Here is a 21,496-nt window from a genome sequence, read left to right as displayed (position 1 = left end):
TACGCAGTTATACATGCATTTTCATACTAATGTGTAATTGTAAGTGAAAGGAAGAAAAGAAGAGGAAAAAGCTGTTTGTTGTTTCAGGCAGAGCTCTATGTTTGCACCCCGGTTGCATCATTAATTCAGTGGTAATCTACCAAGTCGCTCACTTTAGGAAAGTTGTATGTTCAAAAGAGCTGATTGAGCTCTTCAGTTCTGTTTGTTCTGTAATGAGGTGAAACTTATTTATTCACACAGTCTTTGTGATGGATGTTTCACGGCCCCACTAACGTTGAATCCAGAAGTGACATTAAACAACCAAACACGGAAGAAGATCAAGAAAAGCAGCATTGCCTGTGACAGGTCATAGAAATGTCTTTGAACTTGACATCTATCGTTTCTCCTCCACTGTCATTCTGCGGTTTTACTAATGTGAGCTGAGCTCGTTCAAAGTCGCTCTTCAGAAGAAAATTAACTGAATGTGAATCATCAAAACGAACATAAACACAAACTGCCAGGAACAGCTGATGTGAAAAGGCTCTGCTATTCTGTCTAACTTTTTTTTTTTCTGTTCTCGTTTAGTGACGGATGGCACGACCAACCTGTTGCTGGGTAACCACACCAACATGCTGCTGGTTTACCAGGACGTGACTCTGAAGTGGGCGGCCCAGCTCCCAGTTGTGCCTGTGGCCGTTCGCATCGCCAATTTCCTGTGAGTACCACCTCCAGCAAAACACAGCATCTGATGTCACAGTTTCCTCTGAGATAAATTCAAGAACTTACTAAGAGTACTGACAGTTGAGCAGTGAAACCACGACAGTTTCCTCTGGAACCCCTTCATAAAGGAGTCATTACTGAAACCTCCAGGAAGCATAGGCTATTATTACAAAGTTATATGTTCTATCCAGTCCACATGAAACAAGAGAACAAAACTTGTATTGTTGTTAAATTTCCCAGGTGACTCCTGTGTTTCTATGGTGGGAAACATTAGCTAGCTAGCTAGCTAGCTAGATACTTTATTAATCTCCAAAGAGAAATTTACAGCTCCAGCAGCTCAAAGGGTGGAAACACAAGGGCATGCAAAATAAGAACAACTTTCAAGTACAAAATGCAAAGACCATTTATAAACCAGGAGGCAAAAATACAATACAAAATAACAAACAAGAAAAAATAGTGAGATAAAAATATAGAACTAAGCTGTATAAAATAGACATCTGGCAGTTAAACATGAGCACAGTAGTGCAACTGTGTGCAACAGTCGGTTTGTCCACAATTAAGTCCAGCATATAGATGTTTGTGTGATGAAGTGCATGTGTCCATGTTGTGTGGTGTGAGTGTGTATGGACACTACATTAAGCACCTTAAGCGGTATCTTTAATAAAAAACTTTGGAACAGGAATTCACAGTGGGTTAAAAAAAATGCTTTAAAATTCTCCCAAAACTTTTAGAAGACCAGCATCTCACTTACAAAGTGTGGTATTTTAAACTGGTAAAAAGTCTCTTAAAGTCAAAATCCACGCTGTTGTTTATACACATAATCACATAGATTCATGCTGGTGTATTATGTTAAAACAGGCGAAACACACAAAACACATGTTAAGTACAAAAAACTTTTGTCTTTGTGTGTTTGCTTGGATATAAAAGCAGTGACATTTATTTTGTTCTTCACACACTCAGACACACTCATGTACAGTATGTGTGCATTTACACAACACAGGTAAATACACACACACACACACACACACACACACACACACAGCAGGTGTGTTTTGTGTTATCAGCTTGTGAAATCCAGTGTGTGACAGGAAAATGAACCCACAATGTTTTCCAGCTGGCCAATCAGAGCAGAGCAGGGAGGGGCCAGCTGCAGCCAATCATTTATCTTTTTCCAAACAACTCCAATCAAACCGCTATTTGATACAGTAACAACGCAAAAACACAAACATAGCTGACAAATGATGTGGTTTGTGTGTGTGTGTGTTTGTGTGTGTGTGTGCACGTGTGTGTGTGTGTGTGTGTGTGTGTGTTAGATGCAGCAGATAGTGTGTGTCTGTGTTTGGTTTAGTTCGAGGCTGTGTTGTTCTAAAGCACTTGATAGCCATCGTCTTGTTCAGCGTGTCGACGGTACACTGCACAGAGTGTGGGAGAGGAACACGCACACACCGGTGCACACAAAACAAACACACACAAACGCTGCGGCAGCTCACTGTGAATATCTGGGATTTACAGCAGCGCGCCAGGAGTCTCTGCTTTGTTTTCTGGGAGGCAGTATCGAATTTTATTACTTAATTCTGCCAACCCCGGATTGGACGATCAGGCTCTCTTTGGCCGTCCACACCAACTACACGTCCAAATTTGGACCTTGTCTGAAACAGACCCGTGGAAAATCAGAACCTGGCATGGATAAAGTGATGTTTAAAGAAAGATCTGAAAGGAACCAAAAGTATTATATACCCAATCAAAAAGGAAGTCAAGTGAGAGAATACTAACACAGGCAGCAGCATGATACCCCAATAACTAGCAAGCAGAGTTGAACAGAGAAGCTCTGCTCCCATCTCGTTCGTCTGGGTCCATGTATCAGCACATTTCCCAAACTTCCACCAAATATCAGTCTGTAGCATAACCTCCTTGTTGAAGGGGAGGTAGCTGTTTTGTCCATGCTTAGATTTTATTGTCCACCATTGCATGGTTAAGCTTTCCAGAAAGGTGACGGTCGACTATGGTAGTGGACTGAGCAGCCGCTGAGCTTTTGATGTTATGTTTTATTCAGGCTCTTTTCAGGCTGATCGCTCAGACCACCTCTGTAGGTGGTTTGAGATGCTCTCTATCCAGATGTTGGCTCGATGGAAGTTGTAAATGCATCTGTCTCTCTTAGACTTTGATATTTACTCCTCCCATAGTTTAACTATGTCAGTAAGCAGTCTTTTCTTTTACATTCATGATTTCTCTTCTCTGTACTTGTGATAATGGCGGCTGAAGTTGCACTAAAATCACACTGAAATCAGCCGTTGTTCTCTGTGTCATTAAAGCAACAAAGAAGAACGCAGAGAACACCGATCTGTGTGGGTGAGCAAGTGACTGAGAGTCTGTGAACACGATAAATGTTTCTTCAGTTTTTCGTAGCTTTTAAATACAATTCATTCATGTTTTAGTTTGAGGTTCCTGTAACCAAGACGGATCGCAGTCATGTTTGTGATCTGGCCTACAGAGACTGTGGCTAAGTGTGAGTGAAAGACACTGTTTGTTTGTTTGTTTGTTTGTGTGTGAGTGTGCATGTGGCTTTATGTGTGTGTGACTGACTGTGTGTGTATGCACTTGATTGAGTGTGTGACTTTGTGTGCGAGTGTTTCCGCAGCAGTTAAAGTGAAAGTTTTATGCCCCCTCAGACACCCTCCTGTGCAGGTGCGGAGCCAGCCGCTGCTCTAGACCTGAACCCCTGGCGTGTGAGTGTGTCTGTGTGCGTGTGTGTTACCGCCTCACTGGACTGGAACTACAACACATCTGCAACCAGTTAACACACACAGAGTTAGCATACATTATTGCATCACTCAGCATTTCCTCATGCTCTCCCTCTTTCCACCTCATTCTGTATCACAAACCAGAACTGAACTTTGTATTCTGCTTCCCTCAAAACATCAAACCGACTGCAAGAAACTACTGATGTTCAACTACAGAAGACATTTTAGAGACAGGCAGACAGCAAAGGGCAGACTTGGTAAAAGTACCAGTTTTACATGTCATTGAGTTAAACTCCTCTCCTCTCCACAGGGATTTAAAAGGAGTCGTGATCAGTCTCAGCTCTGATGGTCACCTCCTGTGCTCCTACATGGGTACAGACCCCTCCTTCTTCTCCACGCCCAAGGTGGACGCCAGGGAGGCCGACTATGAGCAGGTGGATGCTGAGATGAAGAAGCTGCAGAAGTTCATCAGAGAGGCCACCAGGACTCAGGGTAGGAGGCCGCTGGTAGATTAACACAGATCCTGTGACAACTTGTCAGGTTAATCATACTAGATTGATCCTTCAGGTGCAACCACTTGTTCTCTGAGGCGAATAAGAATCCTTATGTGGGCTGCAAGATAAGATAAGATAAGATAAGACTAATCTCACAATGGAGAAATTCACTAGAACATGGGATAATTTAATATCTCCTCACATGTCCACGAAAATAAGCAGCTGTTCTGCTAAAACAGAGAACACGAGATCTTGTTGGTGGTGTTTACTTAATTTACGTTCTTTCAATTAATAAATTATCCAATAAAATGACAGATGACCGTCACAAGTTACCAGAACCCACACTGGTGTGTCCAGCTGAGTTGCTGTAGTTGCTGTGTTGACCAAATATGTGGTGTTTCTTCTGTTTAAATTACTCAAATGAATAAGCAATAATGAAAATTGTCATTGATTTATCTCCTCGTTATAAATCATCAGATTAATGTTTGCAGACTTAGCCAGTTACAAGCCATCTTAAGGAGTTATCGCTGGCTTTGGGAATCAAATCAGTCGTATTTGTGAAATATCAAATGAGGAACATCGTTGGTTCATTTTTATTGGATAAAACTCCTCTCTTGTCATTTTAGACATCCTGCCTAAAACGGATGCTGAGGAGGACCTGATGGTTACAGCTGCCGTGTCCTCCAGCATGGACAGCCAATCGGTAAACACAGGAGACTCGTGCACACGCTCATAAGCATAAGCACACACACAGACTGACTCATCACTCCCTCTGTCTCTGTCTACAGCAAGCTCTGATCCAGGATATCAACGGTCTGCCCGTCCCTTCAGTAACCATACAGGTGAGCTGTGGCCACACATCGATCGATCACCACATTTCCCTGCTGTCCTTATCGACTCGTCTCTTTTCTTATTGTTTCTCTTCCCCCTCGTCTCATCCTGTCTTCTTCTCTATTATTATTTCTCTACATTTCCTCTCCTCTTTTTCTCGGCTCTGTGTTTTGTCTCACCTGTCTTTCTCTCTCCAGGTGAAGGTGAAGGCCAGTTGTGTTGTACAGTCGTCTAAGCTGACCGTCAGCATTCAGCCTCCTCTGGCCGTCACTCAGGACCAGTTTGTCCTGGAGCCCATGGGTAAGTCTCCATCTTCTTTGCGTGTGTGTGTGTGTGTGTGTTTGCAGTTGTGTCTTTCTTTGGATTTGTTACCTCCTGTCCTCCTTATTGTCCACTTTGTTGTATTTATAAGAGGGCGCCCACAGCACAAACTGTGCCTCATTTAGTTTGCATTACATTGTACATTAAAATCATAATGCTAAGACTGTATGCTTCAGTGAACTATTAAACAGTTTTAGTTTGGCCACACTGGGAACAACTATCTATTATTGTACTATTATTGTTACTCTGGATGCTCCTCCACTTGCTTTATACTGACAAAGAGTCATGAAAGCTGTTGACCGAGTAAAGCCGACACTGTTTCTGGAAAGAGATGCTGCTGTTGAACTTTTCAAATGCTTAAACGTTATTTATTAGCTAATTCTTTTAAAGTAACACAGCACTCAGTGAAAGTCTTGCTTTGCTTCATGCAGCTGGTTTTGTGTAAGATCATCTGTCGTCAATCACTTTTCCTCTCTCCCAGCTTTTCTCTGTCACTCACTTTCTCAATCGCACACACACCCGTTCATGCAACACACACAGTTTGTCAGCTCCTCTCCTCTCCTTCATCACATCCTCCTCCACAACAGTCACACACGTGGAGTGACTGAGTGAGTGAGAGGTGTGTATTTGTTCAGCCCTTATCAGCCTTTACACTGCGTGTTCTGTCGTCTGGCTGTCGGGGAGACTCGGTCACCTCGAGCAGATGGCGGTAGCTTTGATCTGAATCACCCAGACACTGCGCACACACAACCTCCTAACCCCAAACACCGATATCTGCTGTCGGCTCATTAAAAGAACATCACCCGTCCTGTAACACGGCATTTGCCATTCGCTTTTAGCTGTTGCACAAGTCTGAACATCCTCTGTTTCCTCTGTTTGACCATTTCCACCTTGTGTGTGCATTTTGACGTGCAAGCGTAAATTTACAGTGTGTAATGCAAACCAGTCGCAGGAAGCTTTTGTCAGAGGCTCTTTAAAGCACCATGAGAACAGTTAAACCTCCAACCAGAGCAGCGTGGGTGCCTTGCTCTGCCTGCTGCTCTACATATGGAGCCCTAACGCTGGCTGTGTTAGATCACACCTACAGTTTGTTTTCTCTGGTCAGTCTCAACCAGGAGTGGAAAAGTTTCCCATGTCGCATTTTTTTGTATTTGATTTCGCTTTAAGCTGTGAAACTATAAGCAGACTTGGAAAGAAAAGTCAAGTGACTCGTGAGTAGCTTCATTATTGGAAGAGTTTCTCTCTTTTTTTCTGAAGGCAAATATGTCCAGTCCTTTAAACGTGCTGTTCTTGTCTCTTTCTTCTGTGGTTTTCACTCGAGAACACAATAAGCTGAGAATGAGCATCAGCCCAGACGTTTGTTGTTGTAGTTTTGTTATTCTCGGCTCTCCAAGCTGCCAGATGTTAACATTTTGCCTCCGTGTTACCCAGAATCCATTGCATTTTGGCGTATTTTTGGTGTGGTTATTATTGGAATTGGAACTGAATTGCATGTCCACCAGATTTCAAATGCTTTTGTTCATTTAAGCAAAACAAACTAAAGTGAGGGTGTTTTCAAACTTGGAGACTTGATGTGTGAAAGTTGCTGTCAAACAGTTGACGGCTGGCATTCAGCAAGCTGCAGGGAGCTGAAATGATCGTGACGTCCATCAGTCTTCACCAGCAATCATTTCACCTTCATGGTGTAAATGAGATCTTTGTACAAAATGCACGTCATATCTTTTCATGCTACACATGTGCCTTCTTTGACGGAGCTGAGAGAGAACCAGTGATTTGTCTTGTTGCTTTTTAACGTTTTGTTAAATTATATATTGCATATAGTTGTTTCTCTCATCCAGAGTGACTTCCAGTGACTGCGTCAGTAGGAAGAATTAAAATTTGTTATTAACATCCCAGAGAGGAATGTTATTGCTGGACCTTCCTGGCTGGGAGTTTGCAATTTACAATTCAGCACAAGCAAAATGCTGTACAATCATCCTGTAATAGCCATCATTATCACTATGAGGTGTGCAATCCCACTAGAGATTACTCAGTGTAAGGTCATGCCACAGGTCAGACCGACATAGCTCGGATGGTGTCGGCAGTAATTTTTTGAAGCCGTGTGCACAGGCACAGAAGCTGGATCAGCACCAGAAAACCGTCATTCTTTCCTCCAAAACTGCTCTCGACATTTGCTGAAACCATCATCCATCAGAGAGGAGTAGTCACAAAGTTTTTTGAGAGGGACCAGTATGGATTGTGAATTTATGATTTCAAGATGTGAGCAGCATTCTCAGGCGGTTGGAACACCATCCATTTATTGTGAGCCCTGAATCAAACTGACCACTGCATTCCCATGATTCATGACGCGTCGCTGCTGAAATGTAATGCGTTTTACCACAGTGCATTCTTATCTGTACATATACTGTACATGACCTCTGCAACTGTTAATTCAAACATGATGCGCTTTTTGCACAACACGCAGTATATTTCCTGTAAATTCTTGTGTCAGCTTCCTCTATTAATAATGGTCACATTTTTATATGACTTGCATTTCATATTCTGGCATATTATATCATACACATGTTTTGTATGTATTTTTTCTTTACTTTAATGTTCACGTCCTTATGTCCTTATGTCCATACGTTCAATATTTTATTTCTCTCATACATCTTTGCCAAATATGTTATTTGCATTGTTTCATTAATATTCCAGAGAAAACCAATTTAGACCTATACATTTTGCATGACAAAGGCTTGAGACGGGGAAAGTATTGCTGTGACAGAGCAGCCACATGAAAACAAGGATCTTTACACCCCACATGTTCAGGCCAAAGACCAACTAAAACTGAAACCAAGTGATCTCCATAAGTCTGAACACGTTGGTTTCCTCAGCTGAACATTTTGCTGTGTGTGAAGTTGAGACCTTTCAGAGATTGAGAAGAAAATAATCAAAGAAACTGGCTTTTAAATCAGTGATCTCACTGTGGAGGTCTTTTCGTTCCCTCTCGGTTTCTAACGTGAACATGGCTGATCAACAGTGAACATTTATTACCTTTTCAAGATTGCATGTTTTTACACACTGTTCAGGTTGATCATCAGTATGTTATTAACATATGGCTGCAGTAACATGCAGTATGTTACAAGTGCGTGGACCGAATGCATGACTCTCTGCTCATTTGCTGCCACCCACCTCTGGTCATGCAGCATAAACTTTAAGAGGAAAAAACCTTGTTTGGGAAGTAGATGTTAGTGAGTTTAGGAGCGATGATAGCTCCCCTGTTTGCACAGACATTGAAAAGTATGCTAACAAAAACTCAAAATTAATCAAAATTCATTGAAGACGATGCCCAAAAAGGATAAAAATAAAGTTTCTGGGTTCGTCCAGTTGGTTTGTTGAGTTTTTCGTCTTGGCAGCAGCTTTCAACATGTCACTGTTTCTGGAAGATCAGGCGCTGTGACTCACTGCACCGTCACGTTTACACCACTAAAGAGATGCTTTGTTTACATGAGTTTAGGTAGCGGTCAAACGGGTCAAATTCAGAAGCCTCTCTCAGGCACACATTAACACACACACACACACACACACACACACACACACACACACACACACACACACACAGACTGGTACAGACGTACACACCCAAGTCATATAAATACTTTCTCATACATTTCCATGGACACTTAAGCATAAACACATGCACGTGTCACCCCAGTGTACTGCTTAAATATAGGCACACACACACACACACTTGGTGCAAAATAGCACTGTGTGTGTGTGTGTGTGTGTGTGTGTGTGTGTGTGTGTGTGTGTGTGTGTGTGTGTGTTTACGTCACGCTCTTTTGTCTTCCTGCACACAGAAATCTGGCGCTGGCTTCCACTAGTCAATCAACAGCTCTCTACTGCGAAACATGAGAGCCACTGAACACACACACACACACACACACACACACACACACACACACACACACACACACACACACTTTCTATGTTCTTTTTTCTTTCATTCTTCCCTCTCTTCTCCTTCTGTCCTACCTAAGTGACCCCTAGCTGGCCTGCTGTGGCCCAGAATGGCCTGGAACAGCTCTGAAGCAGCAGGACCACCGTGGCTGACCCTTTCTAGTCAGATCTGGCCCCAAACCAAGTGTTTCACATCCGTTACAGTCCCGGAAAATTAGGATAAAATAAATTAATGGAGGCTCTGTGAGTTTTACTGAATGCTGGGACTTGGCTCAGAGGAGCTGGATCCCAGTCACACAGTCAGTTTACTTTGTGATTTTGTCCAGAAAATCGCACCCCGCTTTATGGATTGCAGGGGAAGTGGCTGAACTGTAGATGGAATACTGCCTGGTATACACTACATGTAAGTACAGTATGTACAGATATAAATCATGCACCAATAAAAATACAAAGCAGTAAAAAAAATGACTTCCATTACCGGGAAATGTTTCATTCATTTTAATATTTCACTGTTAAGGTGAAAATACGTAGCTTAGTTCCAGACCCTCTGGAATCGATGCCCACACCTCTCATTTCTTTCAGCATTTCAAGCTGTTCTGGTGTCTTTGTTGACTGTTTCTGTCATGAAAAAGAATCAGGACAATCAGAGCTTTGTAGGTGAGATTAATAATGGGGACGTCCTTTGTATTTGCAGATTCAGAAAAACTTAAAAAATTGCCTCGAAAATGCCGACAAATGTGGATGAGATTGATGCAGCTGTACAGGTTGCTGTAAGTCGACGTACAGAAATGACAGCTCTGTTCAACACACCGCATCGATCGTCACGACAAACATTCACTGTCCCCGACGACCGCCGGCAGCTTCTGCATCGAATGAAACTGTTGTTGGTGGGATGGATATGTCCCAAACAAAAATCTGCGAACATAAACACAATGTCAGGCTGAATGAAATAAATGAAAAGGCCATTCTGTCTGATTATCGAGCTAGCTGACAGCACTGTGGGATGAAAAACTGTAGTTTGTGTGCCTGAACAGCCACAGAGGAAAGGTGGAGTGCAAAGCTGGCCGTCATAGAGGGAGGAGAGATGCAATAATCATCCAAATGGGGATAACAGTGCACATTTTTACTCACCAAACTCTTTTAATGTGTTCGTACGGCCCCAACACTCTGACATCCTTACAGTAGAAGAGCATTTAGCATTTCCAATACTTGTAGTCAGTACATTTACCGTTAACGCCTTCACTGAAAAATGCTGCTGGCCCGACAGAGCTTACGTTTTCAGAGTTTAAGGTGGAAGAAATAATTTTCATTATGTTTGTGTTATTAAGTAAAGACAAAATTAAAGCCTGTTGTGTAAAAAAATATCTCATTTTTCTGGAGGATTTATCTACAGTAGTGTCTAGGATGAATTAAAATTTAATTAAAAAGATTGCAGGAAAATAATAGAAATATATAAACTTCATGAAATCTCTATGTAAGTCTTTATTTCCAACCCATAGCTTCTCTTTTGCTTCTGTTTCTCCTTTAAGCTTTCTTTGATGCTGATGTCATGACATGACTCATTTGAGCCTTTTTTGGTTTAATATAAACAACACCAAAGAAAAGGAACAGACACAAGTAGCTGTGACAAAGCAGCGGGTGTTACGGGAAAAATGTGGCAGCAATTTAGAGAAACACTATTGTAGCAACACTAATAACAGCAGTGCTGCTGTGACACCTCCCCTGTCTGTTTCTCATCATCACTTTATCTCTCTCACACTTTCTCTCGCTGCCTCTCTCACCTGCTCAGTTTCTCCCTCCTGCGTTGCAGCACATTGACGTATCTTAACACACACTTGAACAGATATAAGCACAACAAACGTCCACGCACACGCAACTCTCAGTCTTACAAGATTAATCTCCATTGGCACAGTGCGGTATATGTTTTTGTCCATCTGCTACAGCTGCTTTGGGAGTGCATGCATGTGTGTGTGTGTGCACGTGTGTGTGTGTTCCGTGGTCGTCCCACGTGTCTTTGATTCTCTGGCTCAGTCTGCGTCCACACTTGTCTCTGTGTGATGTTTGTGTGTTGAGCACAAGTGCGAATGTCGACTCAAGTTTATTTCCGAACCTTTTTGAGGGGATTTGTCACAGAAAACAAAGGACAATAAAAGGGCTGTGTGCACGTGGTGTTCAGTGTTGGGGGGGTTGGCTGTGTGAGGAGGAGGAGGAGGAGGAGGGAGGAAGAGGAGGGGAGGTAGCGCCTTCTGACTTTTATTGTTATTCCAGTTTTTATTCGTCTCAGATGGCGACTCAATCCCCTGTTCACCACACACTGCCTCCTTTGTTCTCTCTCTCTTTCCTACTCTACCTCCCTCTCCCTTTTTCTCTTTTCCTCTTTTCCTTTCTCCAGTTCCTCTCTTTCATTTGTCATGCTATCCTCCAATGTCTTTTATTTCTTCCCTCTCTCATTCCCGTCTACTTCCCTCTATTTCCGTCCTTTCTTTCCTCTCCACATCCCCTCTTTCCTTCTCTCTTTTCACTTCCCCTCCTTGCCTTCTGTCTGTATTGGCCTGTAGCACTCTTCCTCTCCTTCATCATACACATACACACTCATGCACACAAAACACCACCAACTAACCTCCACTTTGCAAGTTCAGTGTCAGGAAGCAAAAAGGTGATAAAATTTAATAGAATGTAAATAATTTGAAATTATTCCCATGAGAGAAAAGTCAGTTCTGACATGATGATGCAGTTAAATCATATCTGAGAATTAATTGTGTGGTTTCCATTCCAACCAAATGGGTTGTGAACTGGTCTGCGCTCAGTTTTTCATGTTCATGTTCCCAAACCATCACCCTCATCCTCATCCTCACACATCATATGAAGCCTGAATCAAAACATTCAAATCCCATAAAGAAAATAATGCTGCAATGATTTGAATTTAGAAGTGAGTTTTGAAAATATTTGTTTCTGACTGTGTGTAAAAAGATCAGGGTGTGTTAAGATCAGACACTTAACAGCGATCTGACCTGATCCTGACCTGTAGAGGTGAAAGGCCAGCGTTAACACCACAGCGATGGTCACACACAGGTGAAGCAGGAGGTCTGCTGCTGCTTCACCAGGAATCTCTGAACAAATTTACCCTCCACATTTGTTTTTCTCTCCATGTTTTGCTTTTTATATTATTTGCACATGGCAAAGAAAAGGTAGACACACACAAGCACACACATGCCGCTTCCCCATCTCCCTGTGCGGTATCGATCCCCATCTCCACCCCTCTTGACCTTTCACCTCTTCCAAACAGTCAGTACTCAGTTTAACCTGAGCTGTCAAGTACTATAACCTGAGGACAGCACCACACACACACACACACACACACACACACACACACAAAGAGATTACTCTCTGGAAAACTTCTTTGCCCTAATTTTCAACCAAAAAAAAAAAAAAAAAAAAAAAAACAACTCTGCTCTTTGCACTCCTTCATTTAAATGAAATGCATCTTTTTGCTCCTCTCCCACAAATATTCACTGTAAGTGCAGCAAGCAGCACAAACATGACAGACTGGTAAACTGCTTTTAAAAGTCAGCACAGCACCAGCTTGAAATAAGACAGACATTGCTTACAACAGACAGACAACAGACCCCACAAACCGCATTAACATGTTGTGTTGTCAGTGTTTAGAAAATGATGCATTCAAGATAAGTTAAGGTATAACTTAACTGATCCCACGTCAGGGAAATTAAGATGTTACAGGCAGCAATAATAGCAAGACTGAAAAGAGACATCAAAAAAGAACAAAATAGACAATAAACGGGGATACAAAATAAAATCAGCGATAGATATGTACATTATATATAAAGAGTATAAAAATAATGTCGGCAATGGAACATTTTTGAGTTGCACATGGTAAGATATGCATAATAAAACACAATGTGTTGTACTATTGCACAGTACATAATATATAACACAGCAGAAAAAATACATAAGCACAGTAAAAAAATATGGAATAGTGCACATGATATTTGCACAGATGTAGTGGATATTAGCTAATTTACTCTCCTATTGAACTGTTTCAGCTGACAGATTTAACATATTCTGTTATTTATACCCGCTTCGTAAATGTAAGGCAAAATATAAAATCCTAATAACAACAAAGTGAATGAATGGAGCAGGGAGGGAGTGGGAAGAGGGAGAAAATGAAAGAGAGGTGAAAAAGAAGGAAGGGAACAAGGTAGAAAGGACAGAGGATGTGAGTGCTCATATACTTGTTTCAAAGCTTTTGCATGTGTGTCATGATTGCCTAGCCTGCGTGATCCTCAGGCAGTGGCTGTGCTGCAAAATAATTCTGTGTCCAGTTGCTATGAAACATGTGAACGGTGGTGGAAAGTTTTAGAGAGACACTAAGAGAAACTAAAATAACTTATAATAACTCCACAATTATCATCTACCCTGACGCCACTGTCATATTTTCTTTGTACAATCCCAAAATTAACCTCTCGCCAATTTGTCTTGTTATATTTACATTGTGTAAAATACTAAATATATGGACATAGACATATATACACAATCGTGAAATCTTGTCTATGAACTCCCATAGAAGGGAATTCATGTAGCGAGAAGAGACGGAGAAGGTGAAAGAGAGGTAGAACGTGATGGAGAGAAGGGAAGCAGCTGGAGGACACTGGTAAGCAGATAGAGGAGAGGTTGACACAAGTGAAGCAGATTTAGATTTAGAAAAGGAGAGTAAGGCTCCCTCCTTCTCTGTTGTGGAAATAGAGGGAGAAATTCAGGCCTAAAGAAGGTATAGAAGCAATGAAAAGGTGAGAAAGTTAGAAAAACAGACCCGATGAGGGTGAGAGGAGCGTAGAGACGGAGAAAAGTTGGGAAAGAGGAGGGAAAAAAGAGGTAGTGAATGGGGGACGGGGATTTCAGGCTCCTTTGTGGAGTTTGTTTTTGTTGGCTGTGGTGTTAATGGGTTAATGTGCCCGAGAACGCTGGGACCAGTCTGAGCGGTCTCACTGGGTCGGACCTCCGGGTCACACAGACGAACACGTTACCTGGAGCTCGCAGGTTCGACGCCCACAGCAGCCCCTCCGCTGTCCAGATGTGCCTGAATATGTGATGACAAGCTGAAGAGAAAAGAGACAGAGATGGATAGAGAGAGGAGGAGGGATCACTTTGTGTCTTATTTGGTGTTGTTTGTTGGTCTTAATGGGCCTGGGAACACTTAAAGCACTTAAACCAGTCTGACCAGTTCGACCTCCAGGTCACGCAGGTTAAAAGCCTTCTGCTGACAGCCTGCATGACAGGCAGGAGAGAGGGACGAGAGAGAGAGCAAGGGAAAAGGGAGGAAGGTGCAAGGAGGAGGGAGTAAGGAAAGCTGGAGAGGGAGATGGACGGAGGGAGGAAAGACACTGAGACAGCGAAGACAGAAGAGTAGAGAAGAGATTTAATGTGCTGATTACAGTCTGACAATACTTATTAGCTGATTTGGATTCAGTAATTCAATGGTCGCAAAGAAACCAAATCTAAGATTAGCTGCAAAAATCTATTCAGAGTACTTGTAAAACATAAAAAATATCAGCAAAACACCTCTTTACTGAAATGTTTGGCTGAAGTACAGATGGTTTAAGCAAATCACACCCGCAACATGAGGCGGCTGCATCCAGTGAGCTCCAAAATTGAGAGGAATAGTTCAGTATTTTTGGAGGTCTGTACTGGAACCATTTCTCTGCAGGAACTGTGACTTACTGGAATCACTGGGAGTTTGCAGGTAACCAGCAGAGACTCCAGGAAGTACCTGCCCCCTGCAGACCCTAACTCCCCATTAAACCACAAAGTCTTTTTAACAGTTCAGATACATCGTATTGATTAACAACTAGCTAGACTAGCTGTTTCCCCCTGCTTCACATCTTAATGCTAAGCTAAGCTAATGAAGTCTCAGCTCCAGTGTCACATTTAACATACAGACATGAGATTTTGTGGTGGTGATCTTCATCTCACTCTTCACAAAATGTTAAAGTATTTAAATATATTGTTACATCTATTAACTCTCAGTATCGACTTCTGGCCTCACCGCTCTGTGGTGAGGTAGAGGAAAAGATGAAGAGAAGGTGCAGAAGATGAGGCTGAGGGAGAAGGAACATGAAAGGAGCAAGAGGAAGGGTCAGCTGCTGGAGAGAGGAGAGGAGAGGAGAGGAGGGAGGAGAAGAAAAGAAGGAAGAGAGGAGGTCACGCTGTCAGGGCGTCTGACAGAGTGTGGAGAAAGTCTCTGTCTGCTTTTTATCGTTTTTCTTGTCTTCTGTCTGTGGGAGGGGAGGTGTCATCGTCTCTCCTTTCATCTCCTCTCATCCATCTCGCCTCCTCCTGCCCTGTCTATCCTCAACTCGAGAGGCCCTCTGAGTGTGTGTGTGTGTGTGCGCGCACGTGCATGCGTGTGTGTGTGTATGTGCGCAAAATGTAGATGGTTAGTCAGTTCAGAGGTTCTTTACTCTTTGAATAATTCCCTTTAGAATAACACAATGTTGCACATAAGAAACAAATGTTTTCAAATACACACACTTTTTCGATTGGACACTCACACACACACGCACACACACACACTCACACATACTTAGGGTTCAGTCACCTGTAACAGGCCGAGCTCAGGAACATCACGCCCCATTACACCCTCACACCGCCGTGTGTGTGTGAGTGTGTGTGTGTGTCTGTGACTCCATGAAGCCATTAGCTGTAATATATCCTTTCCTCTACGTCTGTATTTGATCCCCTTTTTTTCCTCTCCAACTTGTTTGCTCTCTCTGTCTGTCTCTCTCTCTCTCTCTCTCTCTCTCTCTCTCTGTCTCGCTGTCTTTGTCTCTCTCTCTCCCTCACTCCTTCTCTTTCTCTCTCTTTCTCTCTCTTTCTCTCTCTTTCTCTCTCTTACTCCTTCTCTTTCTCTCTCTCTGTTGGTTTTGGGGAATTTGAAGGGAAGCTAGAAGTCATCAGCCCTCTCTCAGGCTACATAATTTCTGTGTGTGTGTGTGTGTGTTTGTGCGTGTGTGTGTACATGCGTGCGTGCACACTCTTGGATGCACATTTGAGTTCTGGTTAGTGTTGTTAATCCTCTGTCCTCACCTACCTGGAGATATTTAGCATACGTGTGTGTGTGTGTGTGTATACATTCAGGGGTCTGGTTAATATTGGGTTTGCTGTATCCTGTCGTGTCCACACCTCCAAAATGCTGACTCATTAAGTGTGTGTGTGTGTGTGTGTGTGTGTGTTGGCTGCCCTGTTTCCTTAGCCATCGTTCAACGTCTCTCTTTAAAGAGAACCAGAGAAACTAGACTTCTCAAACTTCACTCAAAATTACATTAACATTTGCAATAACACAGATTACTCAGGTGATTTAGCTTTGCTGTTCCGTATAGCTTGGGGGGTGGCGGGGGTGGGGGTCAAGATCGAAGCTGCAGAGGTCGATATCGGGACTTTTAGTCCTCACTAGAAAAAAAACCTGTATAGGTCTGTCTAAACAGGTCATTACGACTATATTTCTGTTTATTGCTAAGCAGTGACCTCTAGTGGCTGTAGTTATCATGACAGGGGCAAAGGAGGAAGTCAGGTGATGCAGTATAAAAAGCAAAAAAGTCTAAGCAGGAAGGTGGATTGGATGGATGGATCAAACAAACACAGGACTTTGACCCAGGAGAGTGCTGTTTGTGTCCCGTGTGAAACCGGAAGTCAGCGATGGCGTGTTTTAACTTACTTAGCTTCCTTAAACATCACATACATGACAGTAATGTCCTTTTTTTTTTTTTTTACTTATTTTTACATCTAGCCAGTTTTGGTGCCTAAACCAAAGCAAACTGCGGCTGTTTCACAGCGTTAACTACATGGCGGTCCTGTACACCTGTCTCTAATACTCTCCAATGGTGATGTACATCGTATGGGATTGACATTCGACCTGTTCAGTGTGAGGTGTCGCCTAAAACATTGAATCCTACACTTCCCTCGTCACCTCCACCTCCAGTTTGTAACGCAGGATTTCTTTGAATAGTCCTAATGACATCATCTAGGTTATTTTTTTTAACTTTTCAGAGCGACAGAATACTTTATTCAACTGTTTACAAAAGTTGTTGATGAGATGTGATCACATCAGATTACATTTCACTATTCAAACCACTTTCGGTGAGAGATTGCACTGTTAGTGTTAGTGGAAGAGCTTCTACACAGGAAGTGATGTCAGGATTTTCTGTTTTCATCCTAATGTAAACATCTCTGTCCTCTCTCTCGTCAGGTGTTGGGTCCTCCACAGTTGTGGCATTTTCGGCTTTCCTCAACGGCCGTTACCCGCCTGCTGACCTGACCGGAGACATCACGGTGTCCTACAGCTCGCCGACAGGTAAACACTGACACACACGCATGGGTTTCATGCTTGTTTCCAAGTGTGCTCGTTTAGTTCCAATCAAAGCTTTTTAACAGGAGAAAACATTTTGACAGGCGGGTTTTCCACAAACACTGGTGCAGAATAAATCAATCAGACTTGGCTCTGCATTTGTTTGGCCGTAACAGTCGAGGGTTCACTTGTCACCTGTCATTTTTTCTGTAAGAGCTGAGAACGATGCTGACTGATGCTCTTTCTAAGAACTATTTTCTTTTTCTCCCTACGTACATTTGAATTAATTTGTTGTAAAACTGCAGTCACGTTTAACGCAATTCACAGACTTTGATGGTGTTAAAAGCCGGCAAATGTCTCCAATTCAAATCAAGTCTTCAGATAAAAACCAGGCCTTTCTGTAACTGTAGCATTAATGGAAGTTACATTATGAATTCAGTTCCAGTCTGAACATCACATCCAGTGTTCTGCAACTGTGCCGAACACCAGCTGCTAACAGAGCGCTGACTTGACGTAAGGACATCTGGGCTCTTTCCAGACAAGCCCAGTTCATCCCCCCGCTCGCTCCAGGCATCTGTTTCCAGGCCCTGCAATATTTCTGGAAGATATTACTTTCCCCTGCAAACCAACAAAACCACTCTTTATTTCAAATGTCACAGACGTCCTTTTTTTAAAATACTGATTTCAACATTCGTTCAAAAAAGAGCAGCTCATGAAAAAAATCCTTATTTTCATTCTATTGTTTCCTTTGGATTACATTTGCTTTGGCAGGCCTCTGTTGGCGGAACGGTTCCTCTCCCCAGAGTCGCATTTAATGTGAAATGTCTGGAAATATTGGGAAGTGTTTCTTTTTTGTTGAGCTTTATTGTGATGCTAAAAATAGTCCAAAATAAGGAGTATTTCAATGGGCCTTGGAGGCCAGTCAGCTGGGGTAGAGTATGTTGGGGTCTGATCTCGTGTTTTGGAAGAGACGTGTTGGACTGAAAGTGGAAGGAAGAGGTTTATTAAAAGTTGGAGGAAGAAGAGGCACGCAAGGGTGGAAAAAAGAGAAGAGAACAGAGGTGATGTAGGAGTTGGACAAGGGGAAGGAGGTAAGGAGGTGAATTATGCCTGGGTGGAGAAGAGGAGAGGGAGAAATGATGCAAAAAGTGGAGGGAAAGGAGGGATTTAAAGCAATTTTAGACTGAAGAGAGCATTAGTGAGGCCATGCGCTGATGCTGGCTGATAAGAACCTGCTCGCAGTCTGTGTTCTTCCAAAGTCCTTCCACGCTAAAGTGGGAAAACCATTTCTTTATGGAGCTGGCTGTGTGTACACGGGAGTAGTGTCAATTTAAAACAGGAAAAGACCTTCCTAAAATATCATTATATACTCTATCATTTAAGATCTTTATTAGAGCGAAGCAGCCGAGGCCAGGCCTTGAAAAACAGCCACAGACCCAGAGTTTGCACACGAAGACAAATTATGTGTTCAGATACTGTTGGCAGTGTAGTGTGTGCTACACCTGCAAAAGAACAGGAAGGTGTGTACCTCTAGACTAATCTGGGATATAAACAGGCTGCCAGTTACTGTGGTAACACCTCATTTACAAACCAACCAATAAAACTACAGTCACATGTAAAGGATGATTCTTATACTTTACAGCTTTTTCTGAAAAAAATATGTCCAGGATGTTTTGTAAGGCATGAAATTCTGATAAAACAATGCTTAAATGTGCACTAGACGTCCAAAAAACAGACAGATTTCTCCAGATAGATGCTGATCTTTTGCCTGCAAATCACCAAAACTTCACCTGCAGTAGTCATCAGCAGTAGTATTATATTTAGAATTTAGATTAAGTCTGACATTTCTCTGTCAAAGCCAATGTCAGGATCAATGTTAGATAGTGTTTTAAGACACCGTAACGATCACAGCAGACAAATGACAGCGAAATAGTTCATTTCAGCCTTGTCACTGCAGTAATGGTGATGGCACCAGAGAGAGCGACTCATAGAGCAGCAGATGTAGCCATAAATAAAGCACCTGGATGCTGGAGAACACATTCACTGTCGGCAGCTAAAGCAGCAGCTTCAGCCCTCTCGTTCATTTCTGTGTCTGTGCTAATTCACTCTGCAGTGAGCCTGCCGTCATGTGGAGTCCTGTCTCTGGGGCCGAGCTGCAAAGTGGTCATCTTGTAACTCTGTGGTTGTGTGTTCCCGCAGTGCTAATCTCCATTAATGCCTCGTCTCCTCTCATCCTCTAAACGCTCTGCCGGTATGAGAGGAATGCATCACTCCATCTCTGCCTCTTTCTTTCTGTCTCCGCTCCCACCCAGGGGTGACGGTTTTGTCTTAACACCACCCGCCCCACATAACACCGTCCCGTCTTTAAGCTCTACAAAGAGTTTGACATTTAAGAACACTGTTGACTCCTTAAGTCCTTCAAAGGAGGCTCGACGGTGCCTGTAGTCGTTACAATCTAGAAAGAATTTCATTAGTGCCCCTGTGTGATTCTCTAACACCCCGACAATGGGCTTTACACAAACACACTTCAGAGGGATCAAGTGGTCAAGCTGGCATTTACAGTACATTGTTAGCTCGCGCACAATGGGCATTTTCATCCGAGCAGTCAAAGATGAGTTGCGACTGTGCGGATAATTTCCATAAAACACGGCCAGCCATGATTCATTGGTTGCTAAGCCAGTTCGTGTGGAAACCTAGGGAGCTCGTTGGCAGTCTTTATTGTTTTCTCCCGTTTTATTGAGCTTGTCAGAGTGACCAGCATCTCCATGTGTTGATGTCTGCAGGAGGCTGCAGTATTTTGTGAGGTCCTTCCTTGTTTAACTATCAGGTCTGAAATCCGTTCTCAGAGAGCTTCCTGTATGTAGGCTGATGTTGTTGGTGTCGCCTCTGCCAAGCAGACGGTGCTCTCCGCTCTGTTCGTTCGTACTTAGTAACAGATTAGGTGAAGTTAGGCCGATGGCCGAGGAGCAAGTGATTCACATTTGCTGCTAAATTCTTAAATTGGATTTTATATTTGTTTTTGTTTTTTTCCTAATGAACTGCTGCACTCATTTTTATTGCATGAACAAAGTCGAGCATGTATATGCCTTTATTGTCTTGTACTGTAAGTATTTTAATGCACATCCGTCTGCAAATGCACATTTAAGATGTTAAGATGAAGTTTAAATCATAACTTTTGAGGCTTGTGGAGTCTTGAATTGCAGACATTTTAATCCCTGGTTGTTTTCTAGTTTTTACTGCAGTTACAGTGGAAGTTTGAGCTTTTGATTTCATATTTATCCACAATTTAAAATGCTTGCAAAGTCCTTTGACAAGTTAATAAAAGTTCTCTTTAAAGTTCCCTGGTTTGTTGATGTGGAAGTGTGGAGTTGTCCTCAGCTTTTGTTTGAATATGCAGTAAGAGATTTTTTTTTAGTGGGTTTGTCTAGAAATGAACATGTACTACAGGAGACCTTTTTCCTTTAAACACCTGTTTGAAGGTCTTACAAATACACCATCCAGTTAGGTTTTCTTCCTTGGTTAACTCTGAAAATCCAGCACTGATTTGCACAGAATGCAGGTCTAGAAAATGCTAACACATTTTATTCATAAGAATCTAGAAAATGTTTGTAGTTAATCATCCAAAGGAACACCTTCTCAGGTATTGGTGTTCTAATCAAGGCTTGCAGTCATGAAACATTCAGCTGAGCTTTTTTCTCCCACACTAGCTAATGGATCCAGAATTTCACTCATTTCAGTCAGACCAATTTCTCAGCCGTTCCAGGAGATTTTAGAACAGGAAGGACTGATTGAACGCCGGCTGGCAGCGGGCCAGGAGTGGCTACCGTGTGAGTGCGTGTGCTGCGAGTGCCTTCTTGCTCCATTTGACATGTTCTTTACGTTTAACTGGAGCTTTCACTCAGCGTCGATGCTTGTAGTTCCTTCTCACTTTTCTTTTTTTTCTCTTCCTCCTTTCCTCTTTGTGTTATTGTTGCCTTTTTTTTAAATGATTTCCTCCCCTCCACTTCTTCTTTCTTTTCTTTCTTCTTTCTTTCTATTCTCTGTTGGTGCAGAGTGGTCAGAAGAGTTTGAGACAAAGTGATGACACAAGTTAATGTGTATCTTAGCATTAG

At 42.5% G+C, this 21,496-nt stretch overlaps 1 protein-coding gene across 2 annotated transcripts in view; it reads left to right on the top strand.

The window, feature by feature from the left end:
* Positions 1-21,496, top strand: part of bbs9 (Bardet-Biedl syndrome 9) — a 159,406-nt gene that overhangs the window by 24,594 nt on the left and 113,316 nt on the right. For both annotated transcript variants that reach the window (XM_041942228.1, XM_041942227.1), the window contains exons 9-14: positions 565-694; positions 3,751-3,932; positions 4,561-4,637; positions 4,723-4,776; positions 4,963-5,065; positions 17,286-17,390. In XM_041942228.1, the coding sequence (XP_041798162.1) occupies positions 565-694; positions 3,751-3,932; positions 4,561-4,637; positions 4,723-4,776; positions 4,963-5,065; positions 17,286-17,390 (651 nt within the window). The remainder of the gene's footprint in view (positions 1-564; positions 695-3,750; positions 3,933-4,560; positions 4,638-4,722; positions 4,777-4,962; positions 5,066-17,285; positions 17,391-21,496) is intronic.

This window comes from Chelmon rostratus, chromosome 8 (genome assembly GCF_017976325.1).
Source record: "Chelmon rostratus isolate fCheRos1 chromosome 8, fCheRos1.pri, whole genome shotgun sequence".
Lineage (NCBI taxonomy): Eukaryota > Metazoa > Chordata > Actinopteri > Chaetodontiformes > Chaetodontidae > Chelmon > Chelmon rostratus.
This window is presented reverse-complemented; position numbering and strand designations above follow the sequence as displayed.